The 25,108-nt window shown below is 42.9% G+C and overlaps 1 protein-coding gene across 1 annotated transcript in view; it reads left to right on the plus strand.

The window, feature by feature from the left end:
- dnah7 (dynein, axonemal, heavy chain 7) overlaps positions 1-25,108 on the plus strand; it is a 210,130-nt gene that overhangs the window by 82,642 nt on the left and 102,380 nt on the right. The window contains exons 31-36 of the mRNA XM_039006214.1: positions 4,430-4,579; positions 6,257-6,439; positions 10,419-10,595; positions 14,624-14,755; positions 19,590-19,811; positions 20,799-20,996. Of these exons, the coding sequence (XP_038862142.1) occupies positions 4,430-4,579; positions 6,257-6,439; positions 10,419-10,595; positions 14,624-14,755; positions 19,590-19,811; positions 20,799-20,996 (1,062 nt within the window). The remainder of the gene's footprint in view (positions 1-4,429; positions 4,580-6,256; positions 6,440-10,418; positions 10,596-14,623; positions 14,756-19,589; positions 19,812-20,798; positions 20,997-25,108) is intronic.

Raw genomic sequence — 25,108 nt, forward strand, 5'->3', positions numbered from 1 at the left:
TGTGAGAACCTTCCAGAAAGACAACTATCTCTGCAGCACTCCACCAATCAAGCCTTTATGGTAGGGTGGCCAGACGGAAGCCACTCCTCAGTGAAAGGCACATGACAGCCCGCTTGGAGTTTGCCCAAAGGCACCGAAAGACTCTCAGACCATGAGAAACCAGTTTCTCTGTTCTGATGAAAACAATTTTGAACTCTTTGGCCTGAATGCCAAGCATCACGTCTGGAGGAAACCTGGCACCATCCCTACTGTGAAGCCTGGTGGTGGCAGCATCATGCTGTGGGAATTTTTTTCAGCACTAGGGAGTGGTAGACTAGTCAGGATCGAGGCATAAATTAACGGATCAAAGTAAAGAGAGATCTTTGATGAAAACGTGCTCTACATTTACATTTTACATTTAAGTCATTTAGCAGACGCTCTTATCCAGAGCGACTTACAAATTGGAAAGTTCATACATATTCATCCTGGTCCCCCCGTGGGAATTGAACCCTGGTCCCCCCGTGGGAAATGAACCCACAACCCTGGCGTTGCAAGCGCCATGCTCTACCAACTGAGCCACACGGGACCAGAGCACTCAGGATCTCAGACTGTAGAGCACTCAGGATCTCAGACTGCGGCAAAGTTTCACCTTCCAACAGGACGACAACCCTAAGCACATAGCCAAGACAATGCAAGAGTGGCTTCAGGACAAGTCTCTGAATGTCCATAAGTGGCCCAGCCAGAGCCCGGACTTGAGCCCGATCAAACATCTCTGGAGAGACCTTAAAAATAACTGTGCAGCAATGCTCCCTATCCAACCTGACAGAGCTTGAGAGGATCTGCAGAGAATAATGTGAGAAACTTCCCAAATACAGGTGTGCCAAGCTTGTAGCGTCATACCCAAGAACACTCAAGGCTGTAATCTGTGCCAAAGGTTCTTCATCAGAGTACAGAGTAAATGCTCTGAATACTTAAGTAAATGTGATATTTCTGTATTTTATTATCAAAAATTTCAAAAAATCTGTTTTTGCTTTGTCATTATGGGGTATTGTGTATACATTGATGAGGGGGGAAAAACAATTGAATCCATTTTAGAATAAGGCTGTAACCTAACAAAATGTGGAGAAAGTTAACGTGTCTAAATCCTTCCCTTGATGGATGTGCAATTTTGCAGGATCAGTATGAGTGTACAAAACATTAGGCATACCTGTCCTAATATTCAGTTGCATCCCCTTTTGCCCTCAGAACAGCCTCAATTCGTGGACTGTACAAGGCTTGGAAAGCATTCCACAGTGATGCTGGCCGATGTTGACTCCAATGTCTCCCACAGTTGTGTCAAGTTGGCTGGATGACCTTTGGGTGGTGGACCATTCTTGATACACACAGGAAACTGTTGAGTGTGAAAAACCCAGCAGTGTTGCAGTTTGAGCACACTCAAACCGGTGCGTCTGTCACGTATACTCCCTCTCCGACCTCGAGGTCATCAGGTTGCTGATTATCCCGCACACCTGTCACCATCATCGAGCGCACCAGCACCTCATGACACTCACCTGGACTTCATCACCTCCTTGATTATCTTCCCTATATCTGTCACTCCCCTTGGTTCTTTCCTCAGGTGTTATTGACTCTGTTTTCATGTCGGTGCGTTGTTTGTGTTTTGTGTTTATTGTTTTGTTTATTTATTAAAACACTCACTCCCTGAACTTTCTTCCCAACTCTCAGCGTTGTCGTTACAGAGTAGCACCTCACCTAAAGGAAGAATCAGGGAGTGTTTTTTGTTTGTTTTTGTGTCAGTGTAAATTTGTCCGGGAGCTGCTACAGACTCTCATGCCTCAGGCAGATCTCCAGGCTCTCATGCCTCAGCCGGCTCGTCGGGCTCTCATGCCTCAGCCGGCTCGTCGGGCTCTCATGCCTCAGCCGGCTCGTCGGGCTTTCATGCCTCAGCCGGATCGCAGGCTCCCCTGCTTCCCCCGGCTCATCAGGCTCTCATGCCTCAGCCGGATCGCCATGCTCCCCTGCCTCAGCCGGTCTGTCAGGTTCCCGCTCCCTGCCGGCTCGACAGGTTCCCGCGCCTCAGCTGGCGTGACAGGTTCCCGCGCTTCAGCAGACCGGTCCACTCCTGATCCCCGGGTTCGTCCCCTTTGTCGGCGTCCTGTGGCTGGAGCCGCACGTCAGGGAGGGGGTACTGTCACGTGTACTCCCTCTCCGGCATCTAGGTCATCAGGCTGCTGATTATCCTGCACACCTGTCACCATCGTCAAGCGCACCAGCGCCTCATGACACTCACCTGGACTCCATCACCTCCTTGATTATCTTCCCTATATCTGTCACTCCCCTTTATTCTTTTCTCAGTTGTTTTTGACCCTGTTTTCATCTCGGTGCGTTGTTTGTGTTACGTGTTTATTGTTTCATTTATTTATTAAAACACTCACTCCCTAAACTAGCTTCCCGACTCTGAGCGCACACGTTACGGCGTCTGGCACCTACTATCATACCGCGTACAAAGACTTCAATCTTTTGTCTTGCCCATTCACCCTCTGAATTGTGCACACATACACAATCCATGTCTCAATTATCTCAAGGCTTACAAATCCTCCTTGAACCTGTCTCCTTCCCTTCATCTTCAGTGGATGAAGTGTATTTAACAAGTGAATCAATAAGGGATCATAACTTTCATCTGGATTCACCTGGTCAGTTTATGTCATGGAAATAATGTTTCGTACGGTCAGTGTATCTAAGTGTGGAGAGATGAACAGAGTGTGGTGCAGTTATTTTGTGTACAGTTCAGCGATGGCTTGATGTGGTGTGCAACATAAGGTGCATAGTCCTTTAGTCTCTATGGTCCAGATTGCCGGTTGGTGAGGGCCACAGCACGGGGAAAGAAACTGTTCAGTTGGCGGGTAGTTTTGGTCATGATTGACCTGAACCAGTCTGCCGAAGGATACTTTTTGAAAGAGGGGGTGACCGGGTGTGAGTAGTTTGCAATGATCTTTGATAGGTGGCAGCTGATGACCTTCTCTGCAGACCGGACAATGTGTTGCAGTCTGCCCTTGGAGCAGGCCGATGCAGACCCAAACCAGAGAGTGTTGGAGGATGTGAGGAAAGGACTCAATGATTGATTCTTTAAAGGGGGCGGCAGGTAGCCTAGAGCGTTGGACTAATAACTGAAAGGTTGCAAGATCGAATCCCTGAGCTGACAAGGTAAAAAAAATATGTTGTTCTGCCCCTGAACAAGGCAGTTAACCCACTGTTCCTAGGCCATCATTGAACATAGGAATGCGTTCTTAACTGACTTGCCTAGTTAAATAAAGGTTAAATAAAAAACAGATCAGGATTGACTGGGGGATTTTGAGTTTTTCAGCTGGGTTTAGTACATCTGCTGGTGTGCCTTCTTGGTGACCACTGTGATGGTGTCCTCCCACTTGAGGTTGTGGGAGATGATAGTCCCCAGGAATTTGAATGATTCAGCCATGCTAACAGCTGAGCCACCAATCTCGAAGGGGATAGATGGTGGAGGCGTTTTCTAAAGTCAACCACCATCTCCGCGGTTTTGTCTGTGCTAAGTTCCAGGTTCTTGTGACTGCACCTGGTGATTGAGCAGCATTTGTGAGTCAAATCTGCAGTAAAACTGGTTAGTTTATTCGGCATTGAGGGGTTGTCTGCCGTCGGGGACTCGGGAGATTTTGGTTTGTAGTTCATTTGTTTTATTCCTTTCCAGACAGACAAACAGTCGTTGTTGGAGAACTACTGCTCCAGCCTGACTTTGTGCTGCTATTTGGGTACCTTAATTTATGAGTGTAACTTTTTCTTGGTCTTGCTGGTCTTGCTCCTCTGGTCTTCTTCTTTGGCAGAACATTGTCTAGTTAGTACATCCTTTCCCTATAGTTGGTCCACTTCTGCACTGTTTACTAGACATCACTGTTTCCCAGACAAGCACAGCACAGCCGTTAGGTGTTTACATGCCTGAGAGGCCTTCTAGCTTCCCCATGGGAGGAGACAGAATGGCAAATGATGGAATGCCGAATGATGTCACATTTATCATCGTCCCCGGCAACGCTAGACGGCCCGTCATGTCCATCCTCCTCTCATTTCCGCAAGCTTCCGCTTCTTTTTTAACACCGTCTGACAGCTCCACTCAGAAATGCCACTCGCTGTGGTTTTGGCTCTCCTCCTTTGTTTGGAGAAGCTTTTTATCATGGAGACATTGATCTCGGAGGCGATTTATGCCTTGGCAGAGGAAGTGTGGTCAAATGAGGTGCTCGCCTAATCTACATTGCGTTCTAGCTGTCTTTTTTTTCTTCTTTTTTTCTGGTGCTTTCAGATGGGCTTGGATCTGTTATCTATTTTAAGTAACTGGTTTCTATTGTCCACAGATAATGTTGCTAATCAGCTCATTTTGTGTGTGTGTGTGTGTGTGTCTGTGTCTGTGTGTGTGGTCTATGTACTGTAGGGTTTAATGGATGAAAACCGGGTCCAGATCACAGTTATAAATCCCAAGTCCATCACCATGGGCCAGCTGTACGGTCAGTTTGACCCGGTCTCTCACGAGTGGTCGGACGGCATCCTGGCGGTCAGCTACAGGGCCTTCGCCTGCTCTCAGGTAAAATGTTCATCCACGGTAAACTCCAAAAACAGAAAAAAAATGGAGAAAGTGGCACTCAGAACATTCCGACAGAAACCGCAATGACCAAACTCTAAATTATAAACTGAGCCCTGAATTCTGATTGGCTGAAAGCCATGGTATATCAGACCGTATACCACTGGTATGACAAAATATTTTGTTTTACTTCTCTAATTTCATTGGTAACCAGTTTATAATAGCAATAAGGCTACTCTGGGGTTTGTGATATATGTCCGATATACCACGGCTAAGGGCTGTGTCCAGGCACTCCGCATTGTGTGGTGCTTAAGAACAGCCCTTAGCCGTGGTATATCGGACATATACCACACCTCCTCGGGCCTTATTGTTTAATTATATGGCTCTGCTGCCATGCACTGTTTCCATGGGAACAGGGATTTTAGTGACAATCTGTGGATTATAACCTTTTAAAATGAGATTAAGATGTTCACAGAGATCAATAACTCAAGGGAATTAACTTGTTGTCACTGCAGTGGGTCAAATGCTGTGAGACCTTCGTCTAGGAGGCTGTTAGAAATGACAGAATGACAGTAAGAAATGACAGAATGACAGTAAAATATCTTCATTTCCCTATTAAACAAATCCGCTGTTATTTGTCAGTCAACAATTGTAATTGACAGAAACAACGGGTAGCTTTGACACCTTTTGATCATACTTCTCTTCAGGAGCTTGTTGTTTTTTCCCAAAATATTTCACTTATCAACTTGAGGTATTGAAGTACATAGGTATTTTCAATATGTTTTGACAGCTTATGTATTAAAGCAATAAAGTGCGTACCACCGAACGACGCCTGGCTTCACTAGGCTAGAATACTTTATTTCCTGCTTGTTATTTAACACACTAAATCCAGTAAATTCCAGTTTTGTTGGCACTTTAATTTGAAATCATTAGCTTTGACACAGGAAGCATCTGCATACTTTATGTGATTTCTCCCCCCCCCCCCCCCCGGTTCAGGGAGATCTTTTCAAGTAATGTTTTCTGTCAGATGATTACATTATGCTTTCTCGAGCACCAGATGGCCCAAGCCGATCGCATCTCGAGTTGTTTATATTATAACAAATCAATTTAACCAGAACTCCTGCCAGCTTTCTCATTGGAGGATTGATGCTTGATGTCGACCTCCATTATGCATGTGTAGGTGTTAATTTACATCAGTTCTGGAACGCTACATTTGTATATGAGGCCTGTTATGACCTTCAAAGTTGGACTTGAGGTGAATAGTGTCAGGGAAAGTATGAATATGTGCATATGATTATTGCTTAATCCGTATGGGCCATCTTTAAATCAACTCCGATTTACCTAAGATTTTTTTTTTAAATGTACTTTTAAACCTTTCAGAAACTTGTGAGCTCCACTAATACCTCCCAATCCCTCAACAAACGTTGAGCACTGCAGGATCTCCCTTTGCTGTAGTTTTCCTTTTACATTAGCTATTTTATTTAAGACTGAAATGGGCATGACCATAACCTGTGGTGACAGCAAAGATTGAGAGAGTGGGAGGCTTCACTTGTTAGCACCCACACAGCCACGTAATCATCTGGGTGCACATGGGTCCACTCCTCTTTTGTGCCCCTTGAAAACTGATAGTTAGTGATAGTTAGAAAGTACCACACAGCACATACCTCTTTCCATCCGTAGAGTCCGGACAGGAAGTGGCTGATCTTTGACGGGCCGGTGGATGCTGTGTGGATCGAGAACATGAACACGGTGCTGGACGACAATAAGAAGCTGTGCCTGATGAGCGGAGAGATCATTCAGATGTCCCCGCAGATGAGCCTCATCTTCGAGCCCATGGACCTGGAGGTGGCCTCCCCAGCCACGGTGAGACTGGGAGTTGTAGTTCTATTGAGGTTCTCAATATAGTTCTCAAATACATACAGCACTGATAATGGTGGGAGAAGAAGTTCTGTAAGGGCTAATTGAAGTATTATCAGCAAGAAATGTCATTATCTTCATCACATCTTGATGCATAACTCATGGCCTCATTCAATCCCGACTATTTTAGATCACAAATCTTTTAACCAACTTAAAGTCACTATCAATTACGTATTTATTATCTGCACTGTGTTATGTCAGGAAACATCAGGGGGATTTCATGAGATTTAATGGCCCAAACAAAACAAGCATCAGGTAACATTCTCTCTGATGTCTTAGAGAAAGAAGTCAGATATGCAGTTGCATAACTGGGGCAGACTTCTTGTACAGTATTGTGTAACGGTATCAGCCTCCACACTGTCACAATGCGGGTGAGACCAATCCTCTTAGCGCATAATTACAGTCACAATTACAGACAAATTGACACCAGAAGGACCAATGGCACACTATGTATGGCTCGCAGAGTTTGGGCATGTTGGTAATTATATAATACAGTCCACTTGGATCTTCTGTGAACACATGGACTGTTTCATTGACACAGTAGTCCTGTGCACAAAGTTCATCATATGTAGTGTCCAGAGTTTTCTCTGACCACATAACCTGACTAAGAAAAACTTGGGGCTCTTATAGGGGTAGGGATTTTCATGCACAGCAGGAAATGCAAACTTGTGTATTCAAGGTTTAAAAAGGCTTCTAAAGTTTGTACTTTGCACTTTAAAATGTCAGACTTGATTTGCCCTAACGAAAAGTGTATCAACCCCTTAACATTTTTTCCATTAATTATAATCCACATAATACATTTTTTCTTGTAAGGTCATGTTGTGGTCAGGAATAACCCCTTTCTGTGTTGCATATGATTTGAGCCCAGAGTTCCTGGGCAGCCCTACAGTACATTCAGAACGTATTCACCCCCTTGACTTTTTCAGCCTGAATTGTCACTGGCCTACACACAATACCCCATAATGTTAGTGGAATCATGTTTTTATTTATTTTTATACAAATTAATAAAAAATGTAAAGCTGAAATGTCTTGAGTCAAGTATTCAACCCCGTGGTTATGGCAAGCCTAAATAAGTTCAGGAGTGAAAATGTGATTTACAAGTCACATAAGTTGCATGGACTCAATTTGTGTGCAATAGTGTTTAGTGTAGTTACTCCACAATACTAACCTAAGTGACAGAGTGAAAAGTAGAAAGCATGTACAGAATACAAATATTCAAAACATGCATCCTGTTTGCAATAAGGCACAAAAGCAAAGAAATTAACTTTATGTCCTGAATACAAAGCATTATGTTTGGGGGCAATCCAACACAACACATCACTGAGTACCACTCTTCATATTTTCAAGCATGGTGATGGCCACATTATGTTATTGGGTATGCCTGTCATCGGCAAGGACTAGGGGGTTTTCATCGTAAAGAAAACAGAATAGAGCTAAGCACAGGCAGAATCCTAGAGGAAAACCTGGTTCAGTCTGCTTTCCAACAGACACTGGGAGACAAATTCACCTTTTAGCAGGACAATAACCTAAAACAGGCCAAATATACAGTGGAGTTGCTTACCAAGACAACATTGAATGTTCCTAAGTGGCCGAGTTACTTTTTTAAAACTTAATTCAATTGGCTTGAAAATCTATGGCAAGACATTTTTAAGTCTGTCTAGCAATGATCAACAACCAACTTGAAGCTTGAATTATTATTATTATTTTTTTAAGAATAATGTACATACATTGCACAATTTCAGGTGTGCAAAGCTCTTGGAAGACTTACCCAGAAAGACTCACAGCTGTAATAGCTGCCAAAGGTGATTCTAACATGTATTCATTCAGAGGTGTGAATATTTATGTATTTCAAAAATGTCTAAAAACATGGTTTCACTTTGTCATTATGGGTTATTGTGTGTAGATGTGTAAAACATATATACAGTATATTTAATCCATTTTGAATTCAGGCTGTAACCCAATGTCGTGTCTTTGCTATCGTTAAATTGAAGACTTATAGTTTTTATCAAAGATTCCTGTAGTTAGGGATTACGCGATCACTTGAGTAATAACGTAACTAATTAACTATGAATTCTAGGGCACCAGGGAAAGTTATTAGATTACAAAGTTATAATTTCCCAATATAACCTTTCAGATATTTTCATATCTGATCAATAGTCTTCTGATTAATGATTTATTTATTTTTTACCTCACGTTAGTCTCATTCCAAACGTCGTAAATTGTTGATTATCTGCACGAACCCAGTCTTCACTATGAGTCATCCATACATCAATTGTCTTAAATCATTTATTTATTACTAACTAATTAATTCACAGAAATGCATAAACAAACAAACAAACTTAAAATAGTTACATGAAATGATAGGAGAAAATATGCCCTAGTGGGCTGAACCGGCATGGCGGCTGTTAGACAAAAGGGATGGATGGGGGGTCGATTCAGAAGTCACTACAGAGTCCATAATTATAACAATTGACATGCTAATCCTTACACATGAACGCTCACTCATTCGGGAACAATTGCAATCAATATATATATATTTACGCTCATTGTGTGTCGTCTTGATCGTTGGAGAGAAGTTCGTTTTTGTTTGAGTTCCTTCTGTCGTAGTTATTGTGGAGAGTTCAGAGTGACATTCGTTATAGAATGGATGTTTCGGCGGTTGTCTTTCTTCGCGTTCAATGATACCGAATTCCTAGCTGCAGACTAGTAGTCAATATCAAAGACTTGTTATTATTGGTATAAGAGTTTTAACCACGTGGTATGGTTAAAGATTCAGCAATTATACTCAACCTTCGTTCTCCTCCTTGGAGGATAAACATGGTCTAATGGTAATTTCTTAGAGTTGGCTTTTATTCAGATAGCAGAGAGGGGCTGTCCCATGGTCTCTGACCCATACTGGGCTCAGGGCGGTCCTTGGATTTAGTTCAAATCAAAAAGGTATTTGTATTTTTCTTAATTAAACAGTCCAAAATCATATTATACAAACAGTATCATACTCACTCATTCATTTTATACAACAAACAGATGTAAACCTCATATCTGAGGTTATTATATAAACAGCGATATGGTAATGTAGTCCCACAGTCTCACATGAGTTTCCCACGTGGTGACAAATGGACCGGTTCATAGCTGGACTCTCCACCGAGCTTTCATACTTTTGCAGGAATATGAAATATGTTCGTACCTCAAGTTCTGTGAGGTGGAAGAGAATTCCTTTGTCCTGAAAGTTTACCCTCTGTCTAATACTGTTGGGCCATGAGGAGATTCTCAGGAATTTACGACATCTCTCTGTGATCACCGCATGGGTTGTTGTAGGAAAGGGAGAGGCAGGGAGAGGGGGATGGGGTTTGCACTACCCAAGCAGGCGACGTCATGACACCAACAAAACATGGAATAAGTCAAGGGGTATGAATACTTTAATGGCACTGGACAACTTTGATAGCTTTCTACTACTTTAATCGATTTTAATAAAAGCAATGTTTCTTGCCCATGAGGAAGCTATTTATCAGAGTTATTGACCTCACAATATGCCAGATTCGAGTAACTTACATTGTGGTGCTGAACCTTGAAGCAGCAGCCGCGGCACAATCAGTCGGAAATAGTTTCAACCTTCATTGTAATTTGACTATACTCACAACAAGAGGGCTTTGTGTTGGAGTATATTTCTTCCTATTTAATAAATAAGAGGTAGGCCTACCTGTTTGACAGAACAAACCAGGCTATAGACAGCTATCCATAGATTTGATGGCCAATTCCTCCACCCACCATGCACTAAAAACAGATCTGATTAATATAAAGTGATCTATAACGGTGCTTCGGTCCGCAATGTTGTAAGGATACCTTTTGGTTCATTTCTATGACATTCAGTGGCTGAGCTACAACCTTCTATAGCCGACAAGACAAGTGTTTGTGTTGTGTGTAACAGGTGTCTCGCTGTGGCATGATCTACATGGAGCCTCACATGCTGGGCTGGCGGCCCCTCATGTTGTCCTGGCTCAACACACTGCCCACCACAGTCAACGCCATGCACAAGGACCTCATCACTGGTCTCTTTGACCGGATGCTGCCGGCCTGCCTCCAGCTGATACGCAAGGCCACCCAGGTACAATACAAAGATGTAGTCATTCTATATTGGACATTCCCATAGATATATTTATATTAAACATCATGCGCACCATGTTATCCAATGGTTTCTCAACTCCAGTCCTCCAGGACTACTGTCTCTTCTGGTTTTCATTCAATTTAGTGACTTGTGTATTTACAGTTGTATATGTTTTTTGACCTGGCAATCATTGGAGTTGTATAGTGAATTCAGAATAGACTAGAATATATGGATATCAGAACAGCGATTACTCACCTCGAACTGGACAAAGATTTTTTTCTTTAAGACTTGCTCCCAGGCAAGTCCCAAAACCATAAAAAAACGAATATCTTACGTTCCACCAAGTCGTGGCTGAACGACGACACGGACAATACACAGTTGGCTGGGTTTCTCGTGCATCGGCAAGACAGAACAGCTACGTCTGGTAAGACGAGGGGTGGGGGTCTGTATTTTTGTCAATAACAGCTGGTGCGCGATGTCTAATATTGAGGTAGTCTCAAGGTTTTTCGTAGCTGTCTATTTACCGCAAACCGACGCTGGCACTAAGACCGCACTCAACGACCTGTATAAGGCCATAAGCCAACAACAAAATGATCATCCAGAAGCGGCACTCCTAGCGTCTGGGGACTTTAATGCAGGGAAACTTAAATCCGTTTTACCTCATTTCTACCAGAATGTCACATGTGTAACCAGAGGGGGAAAACAACTCTAGACCACCTTTACTCCACACACAGAGACGTGTACAAAGCTCTCCCTCGGCCATTTGATAAATCTGAACATAATTATATCCTCCTGATTCCTGCTCACAAGTAAAAACTACCAGTGACTCGCTCAATACGGAAGTGGTCAGAAGACGTGGATGCTACGCTACAGGACTGTTTTGCTATCACAGACTGGAATATATTCCAGAATCAACCAATGGCATTGAGCAGTTTACCACCTCAGTCACCGGCTTCATCAATAAGTACATTGACGACGTCGTCCCCACTGTGACCTTAACGTACATATCCCAACCAGAAGCCATGGATTACAGGCAACATCTGCACCAAGTTTAAGGCTATAGCTGCCGCTTTCAAGGAGTGGTACACAAAGCTCATCACTAAGCTCAGGACGCTGGGACTAAACACCTACCTCTGCAACTGGATCATGGACTTCCTGATGGGCCGTCAAGGGTGCACGTTTAGTCCCCTCCTGTACTCCCTGTTCACCCACAACTGCGTGGCCAAGCACGACTCCAAAACCATCATTAAGTTTGCTGACGACACAACAGTGTTAGCTCTGATCACTGACAACGATGAGACATCCTATAGTGAGGAGGTCAGAGACCTGGCAGTGTGGTCAGAGACCTGGTAAACTCTCCCTCAATGTGAGCAAGACAAAGGAGATGATCGTGGACTACAGGAAATGGAGGGCCGAACAGGCTGGGGCTGATGTGGAGTTGGTTGAGAGTTTCAAGTTCCTTGGTGTCCACATCACCAACAAACTGTCATGATCCAAACACACCAACAAAGTCGTGAAGAAGGCACAACAACTTTTCCCCCCTCTGGAGACTGAAAAGATTTGGCATGGGTCCCCAGATCCTCAACAAGTTCTACAGCTGCACCATTGAGAGCATCCTGACCGCCTGGTATGGCAACTGCTCGGCATCCGACCGTAAGGTGCTACAGAGGGTAGTGCGTACAGCCCAGGACATCACTGGGGCCAAGCTTGTGGGTAATCGAGAGAACAGTCTATCACTATATACTAGGCAGTGTCAGAGGAAGGCCCAAAAAATGGTCAAAGACTCCAGTCACCCAGGTCATAGACTGTTCTCTCTGCTACTGTATGGCAAGCAGTACCGGAGTGCCAAGTATAGGTCCAAAAGGCTCCCTAACAGCTTTTACCCCCAAGCCATAAGACTGCTGAACAATTAATCAAATGGCCACCTGGACTACTTGCATTCTGATACTCACTGTTTATTATATATGCATAGTCATTTTACCCCTACCTAGTGTACAAATTACCTCGACTAACCTGTAGCCCTGCCCATATATACACACACACACTTTTTAAAATTAGTTTATTTAGTAAACTCTATTCTTAAAACTGAATTTCATGGTAACCTGTTGTATTCGGTGCATGTGACAAATCCGATTTGATTTGAATAGAATTACGGTGGCAAGAAAAAGTGTGAGCCTTTGCAATTGAAAGCATTGTCTGTTGAATACATCATTTAAACATTCACAGTGTAGGTTGGAATAAGTATGTGAACCACTAGGCAAATTACTTCTCCAAAAGCTAATTGGAGTCAGGAGTCAGCTAGCCTGGAGTCCAATCAATGAGATTGGAGCTGCCTTAGCCTATAAAAAACACTCACAGAAATGTGAGTTTGCTACTCACAAGAAGCGTTGCTTGATGTGAACAATGCCTCAAACAAAATAGATCTCAGAAGACCTAAGATTAAGAATTGTTGACTTGCATAAAGCTGGAAAGGGTTACAAAATGACTGATGTTCATCAGTCCACGGTAAGACAAATTGTCTATAAATGGGAAAAGTTCAGCGCTGTTGCTACTCTCCCTAGGAGTGGCCGTCCTGCAAAGATGACTGCAAGAGCACAGCGCAGAATGCTTAATGAGGTTAAGAAGAATCCTAGAGTGTCAGCTAAAGACTTACAGAAATCTCTGGAACATACAAACATCGCTGTTGACGAGTCTACGATACGTAAAACACTAAACAAGAATTGTGTTCATGGGCGGACACCACGGAAGAAGCCACTGCTGTCCAAAAAAACCATTGCTGCACGTCTGAAGTTTGCAAAAGTGCAGCTGGATGTTCCACAGCGCTATTGGAAAAATATTCTGTGGACAGATGAACCTACAGTTGAGTTGTTTGGAAGGAACACACAACACCATGTGTGGAGAAAAAAAAGGCACATCACACCAACATCAAAACCCCAGCCCAACTGTAAAGTATGGTGGAGGGAGCATCGTGGTTTGGGGCTGCTTTTCTGCCTCAGGGTCTGGACAGCTTGCTATCGTCGACGGAAAAATGAATTCCCAAGTTTATTAAGACGTTTTGCAGGAGAATGTTAGGCTATCTGTCCGCCATTTGAAGCTCAACAGAAGTTGTGTGATGCAACAGGACAATGACCCAAAACACAGAATGGCTTCAACAGAAGAAAATAAACCTTCTGGAGTGGCCCAGTCCTGACCTCTACCCAAATGAGATGCTGTGGCATGACCTCAAGAGAGCAGTTCACACCAGACATCCCTATCAAGGCGAGACCCAAATGTGCCTCCTGCAGCCACAGGCAGATGGTTGGATTCATAAAATGTTTATTAATCCAAAGAGGTAGGCAATAGAATGGTCGTGGACAGGCAAAAGGGTCAAAACCAGATCAGAGTCCAGGAGGTACGGAGTGGCAGACAGGCTCGTGGTCAAGGCAGGCAGAATGGTACAAAGTCCAGAAACAGGTAAGTCAACACCAGGAGCACTAGAAAAAGGAGAATGCAAAACGCAGGAGAAAACGGGGAATAACGCTGGTTGACTTGGAAACATACAAGACGGACTGGCACAGAGAGACAAGAAACACAGGGATAAATACACTGGAGAAAACAAGCGACACCTGGAGGGGGTAAAACTGATCAGGGTGTGACAACCCCAATAATATTGCAGAATTGAAACAGTTTTGTAAAGAGGAATGGTCCAAAATTCCTCCTGACTGTTGTGCAGGTCTGATCCGCAACTACAGAAAACGTTTGGTTGAGGTTATTGCTGTCAAAGGAGGGTCAACCAGTTATTAAATCCAAGGGTTCACATACTTTCCCCACCCTGCACTGTGAACGTTTACACGGCGTGTTCAATAAAGACATGAAAACGTATAATTGTTTGTGTGTTATTAGCTTAAGCAGACTGTGTTTGTATATTGTTGTGACCTAGATGAAGATCAGATCAAATTTTATGACAAATTTATGCAGAAATCCAGGTAGTTCACATACAATATACAGTGTCAAGAAAAAGTATCTCAATGGTTGTGTACCTGTTCCAGGAGCTCTCCCCGACATCAGACACAAACCTGGTGAACTCGCTGATGAACTTGATGGATTGCATGATGGACGAGTACAGCGAGGAGGTCAAGATGAAGGGCATGAATGAGAGGGACATCTGCTCCTGGCTAGAGGTGAGGGGTGGGAGAGGCCCTGTGGCGAGGGTCGTGTTCATTAGGGCATGGAATGGTAAACATTTTAAACGCTCTGCTACGGAATCTGAACATGAGTGTTTCTTATTTGACAAGTATGAGGAGTTCCTGTTTTGTTCTGTTCCTTGCCTAATAAACATTACCCAGATGAACCACTCTGTCACACACACCGTGCACAATGTAACCGTAACATTTTAAGTAGACAATTTAATAGTTGACAATTTTGAATCAAGGTACTTCATTCTAAATGAGTTTGAAAACACTAAAGACTGTTAACTTTAAATTCAGAGAAGTAGTTGCCACCTTCTCATGGACATGATTCAAAGAGGGTTATCCCTCTGAATGTATCCCTGATTGAAATCTACTTATTTGTTAAAATAAATGTTAAAGCTAAAAAAAGTACCACCTCCACTGAGACCCAAAATGTTTTAGTAGATGAGCCAGCTCCTATAGATTGTTCTGTACTGAATGAATCATATATTGTGAAAGCAGTGGTATTATCACAGATAGAACAATGAGACAGATATTTCCCCGTATGTATAAATGTGAAGCATCCACTTGGCGTTTCCACTCACTACCAAATATGATTGTAAGAGGAAGCCCAGTGGCTGGCAGTGGGAGAAGATGGAAGGAGATGGATTTTGTCGTGTCTTTGGCTATGCCGGATTAAGTGATATGACATGCTATTCTATAAAATAATTTATCTGTAATTAATATTACCTGATTAAGCTAATCAGGTTAGATAAATAATTAGAAAGTCGGGGCACCACAAAATAATGTTAATAGAGCTGTTATCTACCGAATAAACTCTTAAAGACCTAGTAATCTTTTACATCAATAGCAGTCAATATTTAATTGTCACCTTGTTTAGTCTCATCTGAAAGTGGTATATTTTTGGTTATCCTCACGAACCCTGGCTAACAAGTTGAATCAGCAATAGAACATTTGGTTTAATTATTTATTTACTAAATTCCTAAATAATCACACAGAATGGATCATACATTGATTACAAATTATGTCATAAAGAAAAAATCCCTGGTGGACGGAACAGATACGACGGCTGGTTACACAAAGAGAGGGGGTTGGGTTTGAGTGAAAGAGCGGGAAGACTGAGTAACAAAGGGAGAAGCTATGCTCTGGTAAATACAGAATCTAATGCATTATAAATAACTGCCCATTTGAAAAAGGAGAATGCAATAAATATTTACTCTGAGCTGCGCTTCGATAGATTGGTCGTCGATGGAAGCATTTGTCCTTTATGGATCTCTGGTCCTCTGAAAAATGTCTAGTGGTGAACTGGAGCGTGGTAGAATGGATACTCTGTCCATCCTCTCCTAGCCCACGTTTAGCGAATGCTGCTAACTCAACGGCTAGGAGGTATCACTTCTGGAGTGAATAAGAGTTCAAAGTTCATACTAAGTTGCCATACTTTTAAGCTCATGCTATATTCTGGCTGGTATAGTCGAAATTCATCCTTCTGGCGTGTAGGTCGTCACCTTCACATTGAAATTGGATGCTAATTTCGTTAGGTTCTTGCTGAGGTTGGCTTAGTTCTGTAGGTGGTCTTTGTCCTTTCAACGTGGGGACCTCAAGTCCACACATCCTTGGAACAGCTTATTATCTGAGCCCTTATAACGTAGGACTGTCGCCTTAACGTCCTCGGAACAGAAAGTTACGTTTTCGTCAAGGGCTTTATATAGAAGGGGAGCGAAGGGCGTGTTTCATAGTTTATAACCAATGTCTGTTCACATGGGCAGGGCCACTGAGTTGAGCATAGTTCACTCATGAAAACCCAATTCTCTCATTTGAAAGCTAAAATTACATGTCATCTTTTCACAAATAGTTTCATATTTAAACATTTAAATTGCACAACAATTCCATGTGAATCTGATAACTATAATGTGTAGACTTTCCAAAATACAGTTTGTCATCCTATCATTAGTAATAATGTCTCAGATGACAACTGATCTGTCATCATATTCTTTAAGTACCAACGCATATTTTCAGCTGGTTGGATTACCGAAATGTGGTTCCTTTCCTTACACCTTTTGATGTTCCCGGACTCTCTATGTTTAACTTCTTGACGCACGGATCCCTTTAGCGGGATCATTTTCGTAAACAACCGCTGAATTTTCCGAGCGCCAATTTTTTTTAAAAATACAACAAATATTTGTAATCATGAAATCACTAGTGAAATATACCAAAACACAGCTTAGCTTGTTGTTAATCCACCTATCGTGTCAGATTTAGAAAATATGCTTTACAGCAAAAGCAATCCAAGCGTTTGTGAGTTTATCAATCACTAGACAAAACAGTAAGAACAGCTAGCCGCAAATTAGCTTGGTCACGAAAGTCAGAAAAGCAATAAAATTAATCGCTTACCTTTGATGATCTTTGGATGTTTGCACTCACGAGACTCCCAGTTACACAATAAATGTTATTTTTGTTCGATAAAGATTATTTTTATAACCAAAAACCTCCATTCGGTTTGCGCGTTATGTTCAGAAAGAAGGGCAGACAAGGGCAGACGAAAATTCCAAAAAGTATCCGTAATGTTCTTAGAAACATGTCAAACATTTTTTATAATCAACCCTCAGGTTGTTTTTAACATACATAATCGACAATATTTCAACCGGACGGTAAACTATTCAATACTACAGAGAAAGAAAATGTCGAGCTACAACTCTCGCGCTTCTGAACTAATCAAAGGACACCTGACGTGTTTTGATAAATCTCGCTCATTTTTCTAAATAAAAGCTTGAAACTATGTCTAAAGCCTGGTCATAGCCTGAGGAAGCCATTGGAAAAGGAATCTGGTTGATACCCCTTTAAATGGAGGATGGGCAGGCAATGAAACAGGGATTTTTCCAAATAAAAGGCACTTCCGGGTTGGATTTCCTCAGGTTTTCGCCTGCAAAATCAGTTCTGTTATACTCAAAGACAATATTTTGACAGTTTTGGAAACTTTAGAGTGTTTTCTATCCTAATATGTCAATTATATGCATATTCTAACATCTGGGCCTGAGAAATAGTCCGTTTACCTTGGGAATGTTATTTTTCCAAACATAAAAATAGTGCCCCCTAGCTGAAAGAGGTTAACAAAGGTTTTTCAAGAGTCCTTCTGTAGAGTCAAGAGAGAGGAAAGGGAGAAAGGTATTTATGGGGGGGGGGGGGGGGGGGGGGGGTCATAAACCTCACCCACAGGCCAACGTAATGACAATTTTGACCAACATTCTGCAAGTTTTCTCATCGACGAAACATTTTGATCTCAATAGAGTATTTTGTTGTCAAAACTAGAATCTGCTTTGAACAGAGTGGACTAAGTTTTGTAGACTTTACCCCTTGCAAAGTTGTAAAAAAAGTGTGCAAAGGCAAATTTAGTTATTACACACGCACACTTCACCAAGTAAGCGTTCTCTAATGAAATATGCAGATGCATGCTAGAATGGGCAAATAGGATCTCGCTAGCTCGTGCTTGGCTCTGGCCACCTCCTTGGTTGTTCTGCCCACTATGACTCATTTGTTTCTATTGGAAACGACAGGCTGTGGTCTATCTTGGTTTAGTTATAAAACATATTTGGTATTATACTGATGATATCCTCTTTGCTTTCAGCTAGTTTCAGCTAGTCTTCTTATCAAAGCATTGGATTAATAACCATTTTTGCTGTATGGTTTATTTTTGCTGTAGGGTTTATCGTAGGCCAGCCATTCTCAATAGGCAGACCGTGGTCTGGATCTGGACCCAGAACGCCGTCAATATGGACCGCGGGTACAATTGCAGGAAATGATCTTTAAAAATACAAAATGTTCTCACTGCCAACAAGAGAGGTGTGAACAGTTTGTGTCATGGACAGTGCTTGTATGTGTGTCAGGGCTCGACATTCAGGCCTTCCCGCTTACCCGGCAACATCTGCATTTGAATGTAATGTTTCGCAATCTTCTGACACTTCACACTTGTTATCAACCAGCATTCGGTTTCCAAGCGGAGGCAAAAATGTCAAAGCCTTCCCTCTCCGTCTTGAGTGAGCCTCACCTCAGTAGGCCAAGTCCTGGATACTCACGCCAAACCCACCTCATTGGGAAATTCCCTAAAAACACGCCACTTCGATACAGCTATGACTTTTTTGTAGAAGGTTAGGAGAATTAGTTTAAGGTTAGGAAAAGGGTTAGGGTTAGAGAAAATGCTCTCATAACCTGCTACGAAAATGCACTTATATCAAAGTGAAATGTTTTTACGTAGTCCCTGTCAGCGGAGATGGGAAGCCAATCAATTCAGAGTTTAACATCAGCACACGCATTCCACAGTCACAGAATAAAAGTCCCTTTTCGGGTCTTTTTTCATATCAGACATCCTACACAGCATTGTCATTATTAGCAAAGAAAGGTTTACTGAGGCCTAGGCCTACACTATGGAGCTGCTTGCTAATCAAGACATAAATATTATTTACTTGTTGGTTAAAATCACTTGTTGGTTAAATAAATTAAGAAATATAAATGAATATTGTAAAAAATGATATTCTGTAGTCAGGGTTATTCAACTCTTACCCTATTAGGTCCGGAGCCTGCTGGTTTTCTGTTCTACCTTATTGCGCTTCACTCAGTTTGTGGCAATCTCTTGGAACTGCTACAGAAAGGATACCTCTATATTGATTTATACTCCCTGCTTACCTGACATTGTCAGCCATGCTCAAGTGATAAAAATCAAAATCTGTGTAATGGAATCCTTCCTGCATTCCATTTGTGTTTTATCACCTGAGAAATCTTTATTGTGAGCATTTTGTGAGATTCTGACTATCATTCTATCTTGGCACCACAGGGCATCTTCATCTTCTGCCTGGTGTGGTCGGTGGGTGCCAGCTGTACGGAGTCCGGACGGGTGAAGTTTGACAGCCTGGTTCGAGAGATGATGGAGGGTGCCTTGAGCGAAGAGACACGGGCACGCCATGGCATCCTAGAGCATGTGGAGTCTCCTGCCAAGCAGCTGACTGTGCCTCTGCCCACGGAGGGCACACTCTATGAGTATCGCTTCATTAAAGAGGTGAGATTGGTCGGAACCAGGTAAGACCTACAATAAGCTCCACAGAGTGAGTCTCACGTTTATGTTGATTGTTGAAGAGCCAACTGAGTTTGACAGTAAATAAGACTCAATAGCGCAATGAAGCCAAATTAAGTCGGTTAAGACGGCGTCTCATGGTGACATAATTTGTGCAGTTTCAGCTTCTCCAGGAAGTTACTCAAGTTAACTCAAGGTGAAGGCCGACCGCGTACTGCAGGTTGCAATTAGCAATTAAATTATCCTAAACTTTTTCTGTGTGATTTTAAAATAATTGGATTAAGGACATACATCTGGTGTATTAGAAGCAATTATTGGTACCATGATTGTCTTCGATTTCTGTATTTTATTTACACGAAGATTGACCACAAAGATTAACATTTTTCTATTCACTATAATGGGGTATCCTGTTTTCTGCTAACAGTACCTTCAGTACTGTAGTGTTTTAGCTCTTATTAGTTATTTATATAATAAGAAAGACTCCGAATACAAGGAATTGAACTGGAGCTTCACATTTACTAAAACGAGTTAGTACCAGAATAACATAGAACAACACTGCGCATGACAAAGGGTTCTCCATTCTTAAAGGGGACATCAGTAATTAACAGAACATAACAAGTACCGTGGTCGTCCTTGAACTTCCATGGTTTCAATGAGAGGGGCAGTAGTTCTCTGGTTTGTACGGTAGCCCCAAGGTGCAAAGTAGCACCTTATCTGCAGGGGTCAACTGTAAGTCTTAAGGAGTGAGTACTGCACCCAGTAATAAAATAATGTGCCACTTGACAACATCCATTCGCTATATCACTATCACAGTAAGGCAACTTCCATTGAGCTTAATTGAATTGTGTTTCCAGTGAGTGGATATCGAGTTGCTCAAAGACATGAAATGAGTAAGCGATCACTTTAAGGCCTAAATAAATTAACAGTTTGAGGTAATTTATTTTTTTAATAAAATAATGTATTCTTCTACAGGGCCCAGGGAGGTGGGAGTTGTGGACTGACGAGTTGAAGATGGCGCCCACTATCCCCAAGGATGTGCATTTCAACGAGATCATTGTTCCCACGGAGAACACAGTGCGCTACACAGCTCTAATGGAGCTGCTTATCACCCACCAGAAGCCCACCATCTTCATCGGCCCCACAGGCACTGGCAAAAGTGTCTACATCATTGTGAGTGGCCTCTTATCTCAGTCATTATTTATCAATTATCTCAATCAGCCACTCAGCTGTGTCTCATTTTACACCAATTATTTCAATCAGCCAATCAGTGTCTGATTTTACACCAGTCTCAACAATGGGTTTCAATAATGGCCTTGGAAGTTCTTACTTGGCTTGGTTTTCATGTTCCTTGTAAAAGCCTTTTCCATCCTCCCATTGATCCTCCAGTCCAGCTAATCGATCGATCAGATTTTCTGTACTGATTTTCTGACCCTATATTTCTCTATGTGCATTTAAGTGATGAGCCTGTAATAATTGCCTCAATGTTTGAGGTCACTTGCCTTAAACACATTACCTTCACAGTATATAAGCACTCTTACTCTACCACCAACAGCATAATCAAACATATTGAATCAACCAGACACCACTAAAAGTGGCAGGTAGAAGTTAGCCTCCCCTTAGGCAACCCTAGCAGCCCCATAGCACCTTAGGTACATCACCTGTCTGCCTGGTCTTCCTGTAGAAACATTAGCTTATAGATCAGACACCAGCTACTCTAATACTGCTCACTGGGGCTTCGTCTCCCCATCTAGCCCAGCTGTGCTCTGTCCGACAGAGCAGAACCGACTGCCTGTAACCGTGCCTGGCAGAGCAGGGCGTCTCCGGCGTGCCAGGGGTGATAAACGAGCACCCGGCCTGGGCTCGACAGTGGGCACGCCCTGCCGACAGATACATTGTACGTGCTGCCGCCACTGCCAAGCTCTCCCGCCAGAGCGCTATTTTCGGCTCTGAGGAGGAGAGAGGTGTGACAGCGCAGGCCTCCAGATCCATCATTTTAACAGCCCCCATCCATTCTCTAGCTCGTTAACGTTCTACAAATGCTGCACTGGAATTATTATAAAACATTTTTCACTGGGGGGGGGGGGGGCTGTGTAGGGGGTCTCGGATGGTTGAGGGGCAGCTCTTGGGGAACTGTGGGGGGGCGGATCTTGGAGGGCTGGTGGCCTGGCGGTTGGGAGCTTGGGCCGCCTGCTGATGGGTCACTGGTTCGGGTCCCCGTTTTTGACCTTGTGTGAGATCTGTCGACGTGCCCTTGAGCAGGGCTTTGACCATCGTTGCTTCTGTGGGTTGCTCTGGATGGGAGTCTGTTAGATGACTGAACGTGATGTAGATGTTGAGCGGCTTTACTGCAAGTCATTTGTATGTTTTAAAAATATATGGATTTCATTCTTGTTTCCTGACCGATTCCGCGTTGGGGGGATTCCACTAAGCATAAGACGTTTTAGTTGCGCAGTTTTGCATCTAATATGTGACACATGGAGTTCCCTAACTCCGTTTTAGACTAAACTGAGTTCATGAGCAAAATTATCCTATTTACACTTTGTAGTCTATTTTGACACTAGCATAACTGTTTCTGACTAATATCGATGCAGCATAGGCCGTTTTCAAAGGGATGCGTTGCTTTTTAACTTCTTATGGCTGCAGGGGCAGTATTGAGTAGCTTGGATGAAAGGTGCACAGAGGTGCCCATATTAAACGGCCTGCTCCCCAGTCCCAGTTGCTAATATATGCATATCATTATTCATATTGGATAGAAAACACTCTGAAGTTTCTAAAACTGTTTGAATTATGTCTGTGAGTATAACAGAACTCATATGGCAGGCAAAAACTTGAGAAGTTCCACTTCCTGTTTGAATTGTTTCTGAGGTGGCAGATTTTCAACCAAGCTCTCAATGAAAATACAGTGAGATATGGATGAGTTTTCACTTCCTACGGCTTCCACTAGATGTCAACAGTCAACAGAACTTTGTCTGATGACTCTAATGTGAAGGGGGGCCGAAGGAGACAGGAATGAGTAATCACTACCACGAGCTGATCACGCATTCACCATGCACCTTCACATGAGGAGGACGTCCGTTCCACTGCTCTTCTGAAGTCAATCTAATTCTCCGGTTGGAACGTTATTCAAGATGTATGTTAACAACATTCTAAAGATTGATTCAGTACATCGTTTGACATGTTTCTACTGACTGTTACGGAACTTTTGGACATTTCGTCACGTTATAGTGGAGGCGCTTTGTGACTTTGGAATTGTTTACCAAAGGCGCTAACCAAAGTAGCTAATTGGACATAAATAACGGACATTATCGAACAAATCAAGCATTTATTGTGGACCTGGGATTCCTAGGACTGCATTCTGATGAAGTTCATCAAAGGTAAGGAAACATTTATCATGAATTTTCTGGTTTCTGTTGAGTCCAACATGGCGGCTAATTTGGCTATTGTTCTGAGCTCCGTCTCAGATTATTGCATGGTTTATTTTTCCGTAAAGTGTTTTTGAAATCTGACACAGCGGTTGCATTAAGGAGAGATATATCTATAATTCCATGTGTATAACTTGTATTATCATCTACATTTATGATGATTATTTCTGTTGAAACGATGTGGCTATGCAAAATCACTTGATGTTTTTGGAACTAGTGAATGTAACGCGCCAATGTAAACTCAGATTTTTTGTTATAAATATGAACTTTATCAAACAAAACATGCATGTATTGTGTAACATGAAGTCCTATGAGTGTCATCTGATGAAGATAACCAACGGTTAGTGATTCATTCTATCTCTATTTCTGCTTTTTCTGACTGCTATCTTTCGCTGGAAAAATGGCTGTGCTTATTGTGGTTTGATGGTGACCTAACATAATCGTTTGTAGTGCTTTCGCTGAAAAGCATATTTGAAATCGGACACTTTGGTGGGATTAACAACAAGAATACCTTTTAAAATGATATAAGACACATGTATGTTTGAGGAATTTTAATTATGAGATTTCTTCTGTTTGAATTTGGCGCCCTGCACTTTATCTGGCTGCTGTCATATCGATCCCGGTAGCGGGATGCAGCCATAAGAAGTTTAAAGGCAGTCGCTCTTTAAGCATCAAATATGACGTTTCAGTAATGTTTATGAATGAATCATGAATAATGATGAGTGAGAAAGTTAGTCGCACAAATATCATACCCCTCCAAAAATGCTAACATCCCCTGTTATTGTAATGGTGAGAGTTTAGCATGTCTTGGGGGTATGATATATGTGTGTCTGTAACTTTCTCACTCAACATTATTCACTATTCATTCAGGATTATTCATAATCTTGGAAGCATCCACATTAATTTAGAAGTGTTAAGAGACATATTATATTCTTATTTACAATACAAGTTACTGTAAGGGTTGCGGAACTGGTGGCAGTGAAGTCAGACGCAGGAGAGCAGAAATAGGTAATAGCCGGAGCAGTTTAATTTCAAAACCAACGGCAATAAACATTTAAAAAAACTACATGGGTACAAAACCCGACGCGCACCAGTAACAGTGCACAAGCACTTACAAACAAACAATTCCACACAAGGACATGGGGGGGAACAGAGGGTTAAATGCACAACACTTAATGAGGGAAATGGAAACCAGGTGTGTAGGAAAACAAGACAAAACAAATGGAAAGTGAAAAGTGGATCGACGATGGCTAGAAGACCGGTGACGCCGACCGCCGAACACCGCTCAACAAGGAGAGGAAACAACTTCGGTGGAAGTCGTGACAGTACCCCCCCTTGACCGCGCGCCGACACCGGCCTCAGGGACGACCGAGGTCGAGGTGCAGGGCAATCCGGGCGGAGACGGTGGAACTCCCGCAGCATTGAAGGGTCCAACACGTCCTCCACCGGAACCCAGCATCTTTCCTCCGGACCGTACCCCTCCCAGTCCACGAGGTACTGAAGGCCCCTCGCCCGACGTCTCGAATCCAGTATGGATCGAACGGTGTACGCCGGGGCCCCTGGATGTCCAGAGGGGGCGGAGGAACCTCCCGCACCTCAGACTCCTGGAGCGGTCCAGCCACCACCGGCCTGAGGAGAAACACAAGGAACGAGGGGTTAATACGGTAATCGGGGGGAAGTTGTAACCTGTAACTCACCTCGTTCAGTCTCCTCAGGACTTTAAATGGCCCCGCAAACCGCGGACCCAGCTTCTGGCAGGGCAGGCGGAGGGGCAGGTTTCGGGTCGAGAGCCAGACCCAGACCCGGTCCTCACTGCGGTGACGGTCTGCGCCGGCTTTCTGGCGCAGCACGGCACGCTGA

The sequence above is a fragment of the Salvelinus namaycush genome, chromosome 13, assembly GCF_016432855.1.
Source record: "Salvelinus namaycush isolate Seneca chromosome 13, SaNama_1.0, whole genome shotgun sequence".
Classification (NCBI taxonomy): Eukaryota; Metazoa; Chordata; class Actinopteri; order Salmoniformes; family Salmonidae; genus Salvelinus; species Salvelinus namaycush.